General features: G+C 43.2%; 1 protein-coding gene across 1 annotated transcript in view; it reads left to right on the forward strand.

Moving 5' to 3' along the window:
- CREB3L2 (cAMP responsive element binding protein 3 like 2) overlaps positions 1-11,562 on the forward strand; it is a 112,629-nt gene that overhangs the window by 71,031 nt on the left and 30,036 nt on the right. The window contains exons 3-4 of the mRNA XM_011359503.2: positions 8,127-8,302; positions 9,783-9,870. Of these exons, the coding sequence (XP_011357805.1) occupies positions 8,127-8,302; positions 9,783-9,870 (264 nt within the window). The remainder of the gene's footprint in view (positions 1-8,126; positions 8,303-9,782; positions 9,871-11,562) is intronic.

Consider the following 11,562-nt stretch of genomic DNA (forward strand, 5'->3'; position numbering starts at 1 on the left):
TATACAAAATTTGGGGCTTTCAACATTTGTCAGTCTTTCTGCTGAGTGCATTTATAACTTTTTTTAGATCTTCAGATGAATCTGTGCCTCCTCCCCACCCCGCCAATGTTGGGAAACAGTGGTCTAGGATTACGAAGGAGTCATCTGTCTTCAGGGCTGAATTCATAGACTCCTTTGAAACCCTTGAGCTAAAGCATTTCATATGGTTCATCAACCACAGGAGCCAGTCCTAGGAATGTGGGCTCAGCCTTCAAAATCCCAGGAAGACATCTTACATCCAGCTCTTACAAACTTCCGGGATTGGCTGTTAACCAGATGCTAAGCAAGATTTTCTGGTTTTTTGTTTTGTTTTGTTTTTAAAAGGACCTTATAAAGAGATAAGCAGAAACATCCAAATAAAATGTAAAATATCCGTGGCTATTTTTATGCTTTGACCGAGGAATAAAAGTTTATATTTCAATGACCAAGCCTTACAGCTCGCCAGAAGGAGGGTATCTTTATGAGTCATAGTCATGTCCCTTTGTAGTAAATTGGGGTGCTAAGTATTCATTTGCTTTGTTCCTTAATTTCAGTCTTCTTCCTAGGAAAAAACTTAGTAATGCTGGACTAAGGCTGTTGGGACAGAACTAGACATGGCTCCTATCCTCCCAGATGACACAAGAACAAGTTAGAAAAAAATATAAACTATCGACAGACTCAGTATAAAATATACTAATACAGAAGTGGTCTAATACAGTATTTGCACAATGCACAAGTCAAGGTAACTTTATTTTGGGTGGAATAAGGGACTGTCACTATGGCAATTTCAGGTTAGAGAGGCAGGGCCAGGAACATCAATAATAACCAACTTCTTTCTGATTAAGCTAGTTGGGTTTCTAGAGCTAGCAGGAGTAAGAAGTGGTTAGTTAGGCTAGTTTAATATAAACTCCAAAGTTATAGAGCTGTTTTCACAGATGAGAACGAGAACAGTGGTCTATGAGCTATCGAGGAGCAGATGTTACTGGTATGAGGGACGTAGCTTGGGGCAATTGGGACAGCCTAGCAGAAGGTAACGACTCAAGGTTGTATGGGAAACGGGGCCTTAGGAACGTGGGATAGAGTTTTTTGGAGACTAGAAGAAAATAATGTCTCATGGCTGATGATGCCAGACCAGGGAAGGTGTGCATGGACGTAGGGATGCTGGGAGAAATGGAAAGGTGCGTAACAGGCATGGCAAAGAAAAAAATGGATTTTGAAATGCTTAGATGAAACCCACAGCAGGATTAGCACACGATCAGATGTGCTCAGTACAGCAGAGATGAGTCATCGTGACGAAGGTTTCCAGTTTGCAGTGTTGGAGACATCTTGATGTTGAAATGGGACCTGAAGGAAAGTCACAGAGGGGTGATGGATCGCTGTGTCTTCATCACGTTTGGTTTGAGCTATGACAAGAGCATCGATCAATCTGAGCCATCTCAGAAGGGCTAGATTCCGGGTTAGAAAGGAAGATGTGCTTGTCCTCTCCCTACAGAGAGTAACCGGGTCCCCTCTGACATGGTGGGCTAAAGAAAGAGCCTGATGTGCTTAGGTTGGAACCGTCGCCCTCTCAAGCCTGAAGCCTGGGTCTGTGATATATGCTCTCTGCTATTCATCACCTTTTTGGGTGTTACCTTTTATTATTTTTTTCTAACAGGTAAAAGGATAATGATACTTCTCATTTCTTTTTTTTTAAGTGAAATGACTTCTTTGCCTGCAATGCTACTCTAGCCATTGCAATGCTAGAGTAGAAAGCAATGTTTACATCTATTTAGCAATTAAAATTACTTTGGATATTCATGAGAGTCATAACTCCAGTGAAGAAATCGTTATTGCTCAATAAATCTTTTGAAATTATTTTTTCCACAGATATTTAATTTATTCTGTAAACACAATATCCTGCAGAAGGACCTGAGGTGCGAAAAGCAGAACACTGATATAATATAGTAGTTACTTTCTAGAGTCAAGTTGCCTAGGTTTGAATCTGGGCTCTGCCATTTAAGAATCGTGTGATCTTGGGCAAGTTGCTTACTTCTTGTATATCAGTTTCCTGACCTTTAAAATGGGAATAATAATATTTCTTTCCTTATACTGTCGTAGGGATTAAATGAGTTAATACGTATTAAGTAAGCATTTAGAACAGCGCCTGGCAATTAGTAGGCACTAACTAAATATTCTGCAGATGACTGCAGAATTAAACACATAATTTACCAACTGGCCACAATATGAGTGACTGGAATGAGGCAAAGAGGTTCTGTGTCCACAAGCACAGAAAGAACACAGAGCAAGGGCAGCGTCCGCAAGAAATCGTGCCGATCACAGACGCCTGGCCAATATCTGGAAACATTTAAAACGGCGTCAGGCATAGTGAGCACTGAGTGTTTCAGCTGTCATTGGTTGATCTTAAACTGGAATTTTTTACCTCATGAATGTTAGATTAGAAGTCTGTATAAACAAAGGTAAGACGTATAGAAAGAACCAATATTACACCTTTTGTAGTGACTAATTATGGGCTCAAAATCACATTAATTGAAGAATAATTCCTTTTGGCTAGAGACCTATTTAATCATTGATCTCTTGAAAAGCAGTATACTAGAGTGGCCACACCCTCAGGCCGTGGAGGCGGTTTGTCTGAGTGTGAACCCCAGGTCTGCCATGAACCCCAGGTCTGCCATGTACCAGCTGCTTAACTTCGGGCGAGTTACTTAATCTCTTCGTTTCCTTGTCTGTAAAATAGGGATAATAGTAGTTTGTTGCTTTACATGGTTGCTCTTGGGATTAAATTAATTACTGTATGTAAAGCACTTCGAACAATATTTAGCACAGAGTGAACACTCATAGATGTTTGCTGTGTTTACTGTTATCAGTCCCTCCTCCTGCCACTCATGACTGAAGGTTATTTCAGGGTTAAGTCACCCAGGGAGGGGACCGTGTAGCAGACAGGCCTCCGACTTCCATTTGAATATGTAGTGGGCTGAAGGGTAATATGATTCTGACACATTCAACTGAAGTCTTGCCCCTCTCCTAGCCTCCAGAATCCAGACTTAACCATTTTCCTTGAAGAAATTTTTACATTAAAAACCGGTCAAGATTTGCCAACTCCTTTGAAAAATTTCAAAGGTCAAACACAGTTATCAAATGCCGAGGGATTCAGATGAAGCATACTTATTTACTTTACAAAAATTTTCTTTCACTTTGGACATGTTGTATAAATAGTAAATGGATATATATGTGGGTATATCTCATAAGTGACATTTGTCCCATGCGATTGCTCCTTTTAGGAATATGTGCACACACGCACTATGTATGTACGCATATGTACATGTGTGTTTGTGCGTATATATACACATACAAGTAACATATACATAGTATAACATTTCTAAAGATACCGTGTACTCCTAATTTAGAGTTTAATCCCCCCCTTTCCAGGAATCAGTATCTATTCATTGCAGTTATTTACGCAGTACACACGGAAGTGGTCGAGGATCTGCATTTTGGTGTTGCCTCTATGCTGGCTTTGATTTCTTGTCTTTTGGCCCCTCTGGGCACCATGCTGTCTGGGTGATCTCGGTGTCTATCCCCACTGCTCATAATTGCTCCATTTTGTCCTTGCATGTGAAGGACTTGCTCATCATCACGAGACAGTGGCTTGTTTTTATTTTCTGGCTGATAGCTAAGTGGTGGTGCTGAGGGAATGTGCCCGTTTAATTTGACCTTTGACCGGAAGTTCTTTAAATAAACTCAGATGATATGGCAGTGGTCCCTACTTCCCATAGTATGCACTCCTGACCTCAGTGGGCGATGTTTCCCATCTTAAATGGCATATAAACAATTTAGAAAAAAAAATTTTTTTAAAAATATATCTAGCTTCAAGCTTTGGAAATTAGAGAGTGTAGAGTGTGTACTGACACTTGCTTTTGTAGTTTAGCCAACAACTCAAATATCTAAGGATAATTCGAGGTCTAAGCTATGGTGGCCGTACTAAGCTTTTGCCAATAAAATAAAAGACAAAAATAAGGTCATGCAGAAAAATGATAATACGTGTCCTATTTGTCTCCTTTTACTCCGCCCTTTGTTAACCCCTACCTCATAGGTTACATTTGTCATTTCGTTTCCTCTGGTTTGGTATTTATTTCCACTGAGGAACAGAGTATAAGCCAACACCCAGTAGTTTTAAAATGAAAGCTCTTTTCTCTAATTTCAACCGCCACTGGAATGTTGTTGTCACCAGGCTTCTCACTGGCTGACTTTCTTCTCTTAAGTCATTTGTTTTATGATGTAACTGGTAGGTCTAATCAGTCAGCCTACAAATATGTGTTGATATGGTTCATGGTTGATAGTTGAGAGGAATTATTATGGAAATGAAGTATAGCTATTTCGTTGCAATAGATTCTGATGTAATGATTTACTATCTTGTACATACATTCGGCTGTGTTGTATCAGCCAACTATGTCACTGCATATTTTAAAAAACCCAAACTTATTAACTTTAACAACAGTCATTTATTAGTATAGCTCATGTGTCTATGCCTTGACTGGAGGTTGGCTGATTTAGGGGATGGGGCGCAGCTGAGTGATTTTGCTGGGTTTAGCTAGATTCACTCTCATGTCTAAAGCCAGCTGAGAGTCGGCTGATCTTAGCCAGGCTCATTTGGGGGTAACTCTGTTTTATGTGTTTTTCATCCTTCTGACACATCCTTCTCATGTGATGGCAAAAGTACAAGGATGTAAGTCCAGTCACGCAAGCGCATTTCAAGAGTCTGCTTGTGTTAGGGAGCTGACGTCCTTTGGCCAAAGCGAGTCACGTAGCCGCTCCCAGTGTTGGGAGACTCATCCATACATAGCGGGAAGGCACTGCAGAGGTACATGGCAGAGGACGTGGAGAGAGGGGAGGTGAAGAGCCGGAGCCAGCAATGCAATTTATTATATCCATTAAGGTGCTCATTGACTGTTGAGTCAAAGGATGCTGAAAGGACCCCTTCAGCCACACGGGCTTATAATAATCGCCATCGTAAGGCCTAAAGTAGCACAAGAAGAAGTAGACCATGTCCGAGTGTGGACATCCAGGGACGATGTATTTCCAGTATGGGCAATTTAGAAATGGTATAAAATTTAAAGAAAAAAGGAGTCACACGTGTTCTGAATTATTCTCCAGAGACATTTTTGGTCTTTTGGCATATTTCCTTTCAGTCTTTTTTTTTTTCCTATCATTTTCTTTATTAATAGTGTACAAATTACATCTAGGTTTCCCCCTTTACTAGTCTATCATAAATCTTTGCTTTGTTAGCTTTGTTATTAAAAAGGCTTAATACGTGTAACATTACTAGATACATAAATATTCAATCGTTTAGGCACACTATAATTCACTAACCTTGCTCTTGCTCTTTAATGTTTCGGTTATTTTTAGTGTTTTGTGATTATATATAAAACAGCGGTGAGCATATCCGTGCACAAATCTTTACCCCCACGTGTAGTTGTTTTCTGAATGGGAAGAATGATCACGAGGGCGGAGATCTGGGTCCTGCCTCTAATTCGCTGTGTGATCGAGACCTGCGTGTCAGTTTCTTCATCTATAAAATGACATATTGGAGCTTGAGGGCCTTAAACTTCTAACTCAAAAGGTATCTTTCAAGACAGAAGACTAACTTGCTGTATTGGAGTGGAAGCATGAAGGTAATACCAGTTGGTCGTCCTCAGAAAATTGAGGGGAAGAGAGACAGGCAGCTTTTTTGGGGGGCTTCTCATTTGGAAGAGTTCAATTGTCTTTGAGAGAGGAAATTTGTTTCCAAGTTCAAGTGCCATCGTTTGCGTTTTCATCTCTGATACAGCGATGATTTTGTATGTATATCTGCATATGTGAACTAACATATACACACACACACACGCACACATATATATGTACATATATTTCTTTTGAAATGGGAGTTATAGGACACTGAACATTAAGAATATAAGCTCTCTTGACCTATTTTATGAATGTTTCTCTTTGAGAATGGCTTAGGTAGATTGGAAGAACCAGTTTCATTACCTGTCTTCATTTTGTCTTCGACATTTGTATACACTTTTTGTGTTTATTTTTGCCTTTTCTTTTGTTTGCCTTGTGACTTAAGTTTCATCACGGTAATCATAATTTCACAGCCAGGGGATCTGACCTTATCTCGCAATTTCCTGGTAATTGCGTATGACCTTTTTCTCCGGTATGTCCCCCGACTGTTCATTTTAATATATACTGAGGCTTTATATTTCACTGTACTCTTTCCCTTCCAGCCTCTGCCAGGGATAAATATTGCTCAGTATGGACAGGCCGTAAGCGTTAACTTCACAAAGCAGAGGCATCCACGTGTTACTCTTGAACAGAGAAAGTGTGATGTCTGCTATCTCTGTCTCTCCATCCCTTCCCCAGATCTGTCCTCCATGTGTCTTCCTTGCAGGTGACAGCCTTTCTAGTTCCTCGGCTCCTTTTGGGAGAGACTTTAGCATCTTCTTTCGGCTCCTCATCTGGTCGCTTCTCTAAACGGAGCTGAGGCGTCCATCTGGCCAGCAGAATTCTGTGTCAGCCGCAGTGTGGTCTCCCTTCTGTGGCTGCCATCAAAAGGCCCTTTGTTTCCTCCCCCTCCCCCTCGGCCAGGATGTGGCACAGGCCTCGAAAGACGGAAACTCCCCGTCACTTCACTGCACTGCACTCAGCGGCTCTATGGAACTAGCTCGGAAAGCAAGTCATTTTCAACCCACAGGAGTCTTCCCCATCTTTATTTTACTTCAGGAAATAAATGGGGCTGGGGTGGTTAAGTCAGTTATCAACTGGATTTAGGGGTAGATCCTTTTCCTTTGTGAATGCGACGCTAACTGCTTCCTGTGTGTGAAGGAAGTTGCTCATGAGATGCTATTTTAATAATTGGGAACTTCAGTTTTTCGCTTCTGTGCTCGCCCTTCCCGACCCTTACGTGACGCGTGTGTACCTTTCTGTGAGAAAAGTTGAGTCCAGTTCTCAAGTGTACATTCATTTCATAATGTGAGTGACTTCGGTCCCCTGTGCGGCAGGGGTTCACCGAGCATGTGGCGTGTGCGCATTTGCATGTCTTTTTAAAGCGCGGGAGCACATCTTTGCTCGTTTATTTTCGCCTCATTGTAGTAAAACTGGGGTTCGGTAAGGAATGCTGATTTGGGGGGACGTCTGGCTCGTTTTTCTTGTTCTGCACCTGTTTTCCAATCTCTTCGTCCTCTCCTTTCTGCCTTTCCTCCCTCCTTCCTCGAGGGCTGTGCTGAGGTCCTAGCTCTGAAGGAAGTAACTCGGCGCCCCGACGAATGTGTGCGAAGTGACAGCAGGGCTTCCGTCTGCTCTGTCTCGTTGCTGTGTCGCCATCCCCAGGCCTTGTGATACTCGCGAAAGCCAGCGGCGAGCCGAGACCCAGACTCGCCACGACCCAGCGCTTTTCTCTGGATGAGCATGTAGACCCTTTCGGCAAGAGGCAGGCATGTGTTACAAACTCTGACGTGTTCCCGAGGGCTGAGTAAAGTTCTGGAAGTCTAGGTTCAGTATGAGGCATATATGGGCTCTTAAGAGGACAAAATACACGGAGCGAGAAGAAAAAATAAAACAAATAACTTGAGAGAAAGATAGAAATAACCTTCTATCTTCGATCCTCTCTCCTGAGATTCTGGTTGCCAACCATTTGCTACTTTCTTTCTTATTTTTCAATGAATATATTTATTTGTTTTTGAATGGCTAATGCCTGAACTTGGTTTGAAAACGAGAAAGTACGAAACAGGACACACTGAAATTGTCCCTCGTATCCTCTTCCCCATGTCCCCAGCCTCCTTCCTGCCTATGCAGGAAGCCACGTTTCTCTCTTTGATGTGTGTCCTTCCAGAGTTTCTTTAGGCAGACTTACACCCAACTGAATACAAGTATTGATTCTTACTTTGCCATTCGTTTCTTTATCCATTGATCTCCTCTCTCACATTCTCATTTTATTTCCTTTTATTCCGTTCTCAATAATTCTTTGTTGGAGCTTTTTTTTTTTTTTAAAGAGAAAGATCAGTGGGCCTTTGTTTCACTTATGACTGAAGCCCTGAACCGGTTCACACGTGTGCTTGTCCTTTTCCCCACAGATGATGTGGAAAGTGAGAAATGGTACCTGTGTACAGACTTTCCTTCAGCAACCATCAAGACTGAGCCGATCACGGATGAGCCACCCCCGGGACTTGTTCCCTCTGTTACTTTGACCATCACAGCCATCTCCACCCCTTTGGAGAAGGTGGAACCTCCTCTGGAAATGAGTACTGGGGTATGCTCAATTTTCATCCATATAAACAAACTGGATCAGAAAACATAGATCTTTATTCTCCAATAAGTCATTTAATCTTTTTGGAGCCAGTGGCGGCTGTATATGTTTAAGGATATATAGCTCTGTGCGTGTGTGTGTGTGTGTGTGTGTGTGTGTGTGTGTCAAGGATGTATTGAGTTGGTGTCAACGTTGATTATATCACTTCCTTTGAAGCCATCCAGAAAAATTCATAGCAAGTCTGAGTTCACTTTTTCTAGAATAGCTATTACAAAATTTAAAAAAAGAACATAGATGGATATCCATGGTTAAAATGTTCTCCATGGGACTGGTTTTTAAGCCAGTAGAAAGGGCGCAGTGAAGATGGTGATGCAATCAGGGCTTGTGGCCCCACGGCTGCTGGGAATGCTGGTTCCTGTGCTGTCCTTTACACTCCTAGTGTGATGCTGCGTTGTCCTGACCCAGTTCAGAGACTTCCCACCTATCGAGTCTTACAAAGTTACCCGTGGAAAACATAGAAACTTGGGATTTCTTCCATGCCAACAGCAGGTGGAATTCTGCCTTCTCTCTGGGTATTTCCAGCGTCTGCTGATGGACCAGAATCATACTTGTGCGCCTTTTGACGGATGCTGGAAGCCAGTCCTAACTTTCAGTTAAAGCCTCAGGTGCTAACGATGACTCTACTGATGCTTCCTGAGTCAGATCTTCTCTGAGCAAGGTGCAGTTGTCTGCCTGTTCAGGACAAGGTCGCGCAGAAGCAGTAGAGCTGCCCGCTTCTTGGCACGCTCATTCTCAGAGCTGTTTTCAGTCAGCCTGTGAGAAGACGAGGGATGAGACAGCACCTCTGCACCCGGCCCTAGAGCTCCTTGCTCAGCAGCTCCCTGGGTCTGCTCACCGGACTGGCTTTCTAGAGTGTGTAGTAGTCTCCTCGCTCCACAGATGTTTTGGGTCAGCTGATTTTTAAGTATATTACTAGAAAGGTCAGAGTCCTGGCCTCGCTCCCTGTGTATGGACCAGATACCTTGTGTCCTTTCCCTACTGAGTCGTTGATGGTTAGATGTCGTCAGCCATCAGGAAGCCTGGAGAGAATGGGTGAGGCGTGGTCCAATCTGTGCCCACTCCAGGACACACTGGTACAGGCCTGTGGCCTTTTAAAAATTTGCCAGACTACTTTGCGATAAAAATGCCTTTATGTTACCATAAAGACAATAAAAAGAAGCACCAGTGAGTAAGCCGGGGGTTATTAATTTTAGAATATAGAGGGTTCCATCATCTGTAACGCCAGCTTTGGCAATGAGCGTGGGGTTTGAGAGCTAAGCCACCTCCCTACCAGAGAAGCCACCTGTGCTCAGCTGAGCCTCAGCTGACTCCAGAGAGGCAGGGCTGTCCTCAGAGGAAAACACAGGTGGCGAATAGCTCCCCCGAGTGTTTCCGCGGGGCTGTTACTGGTTTTTAAAAACTGTGTTTGAAATTCTTCCTTTAGGTCGATTCTTCGTGCCAGACCATTATTCCTCAGATCAAGCTGGAGCCTCACGAAGTGGATCAGTTCCTCAACTTCTCTCCCAAGGAAGGTCTGTGTCCTCTCCTCTCCTCTCCAGGTGTCGGTGCAGGGTCTGAAAGGAAAGGGGGTGTGGGAAGGAGTGCTGGGGTTCGTTGCTCCCACATAGCTTGCTTCAGGAAATAGCTCTGTCCTTAAAAACCTTGATTCTACATACAAATTTCAAAAGTTAAATTTCATTTTCCTATACATGTAGGGGCTTAATTTCCAGCTAAATCTCTTAACCTTACTTTTAGTCTCAGCCAAGGTGACTTTTCAAAACCTTTAGAGACTGCTGAGACTTGGTTGCCGACGACAAACACAACAGCCATCCTCACGCCATCCTGCTGGGGACCTGTGACTGTAGCCCAGCTCTCTGCCCTGGAGTGCTGATCAGTAGAGGCAAATAAGCCAACACCCCCAGAGGCACCCATTTAAACAGCTCTAGCTTAAACCCTTTGTAAAGGGAGCTCACAATTTATCTGTCTGATCGGTTCAGTGTTTCTAAAGGTTGATTTTAGATGACAGCAGTTGAAGGAAACTTCTACCTTGTTCGTAGTGTTTATGTGTCTCGTGGGCTTCTCTGCATCCATCAGAACTCAGTACTGCCATACTGGAAGTTGTCAGACTTTCACTTTTTTCCGTCTGTATGTCAGTTTCTTTGGGCTTCTTTCTCTTGCTCTCACGGGAGGCCCGCCGTTAGGAATCCTGAATGCAGAACCACACCTCTCACAGAGTCAGTGAAGGTCTCTCCGCCTTGTTTATTCAGATCTTCCTGCAGGACCTTCCTGCTCGTCTTAATTCTGTGCCTTCAGCCATGCTGCCACCTCCCGTTTCATTTACGCAAGAGTAGTTCGTTAGGGTAGTCAACTAATAAATTCTTATATACATTTGCCATAGAAATCTGTGTACACGAGCAGTTCTCATGGAAACATAGTCTGCTTTCATTCCAGTAGAAGCTAACTCAGGATTTGATGGTGACCATTTAATCAGGGTTGACACTTGCCTTTATTATCAGTAAAAAGGAGGATTGACTTTTTAAAAATTAATAGACTCCATATTGAGACAGTATTTCTTTTGCGGTGAGTGATATACGTTCGTGCCTTTCAGCTTAATATACTGCTGTGATTTCTTTCGTTTTTTTCCGACACCGGTTATTACTATCAAATACATCTTGCTCTTTTAATTGATGTGGCAATACGCCTCCGAGAGTGTCCTAACTGCACCAGTGAATCCCACAGTGGCTTCGGAATCTGGGGTCACTGGAGGAAAAGTGTCTCAAAGTGAAGTAAACGTCAGGCTTTGCTCGTTATCCTGGGCAAACAGAGAGGTCAGGAAATTCAATACCCTTGAATGCCTCAGAGCTTCTGGGCAGAGAGCTTGCTGAGCCGGCCCTTCCAGTCACCTAGGACTGGCATTTCACCTGGTATTTGGAAATCCGAGACTGAGGCACCTGTGGCCAGGTCAGTATCTTCATAGGTAGGAAAGAGGAGATTCAAGCTTGTTTCACTTTTCCTGTCATTTCTTTTGTGTGTGTGTTAGAGGGGGGAGCACCTTCTGCTTAGAAAGGAGAAAAGGATTAGAGTAACCTGGGCTGTTTCAAGTGGAAGAGACACGTAAGCGTGAGGTCTCTTGGCTGGTTCTCCAGATAACAGCACAGCGTGGCAGGCAGCAGGGGCCCCTATGGCTTAGTCTGCCTCTGTGTGTTGTTGTTGTTGTTGTTGTT

This window comes from Pteropus vampyrus, unplaced genomic scaffold (genome assembly GCF_000151845.1).
Source record: "Pteropus vampyrus isolate Shadow unplaced genomic scaffold, Pvam_2.0 Scaffold48, whole genome shotgun sequence".
NCBI classification, from domain to species: Eukaryota; Metazoa; Chordata; class Mammalia; order Chiroptera; family Pteropodidae; genus Pteropus; species Pteropus vampyrus.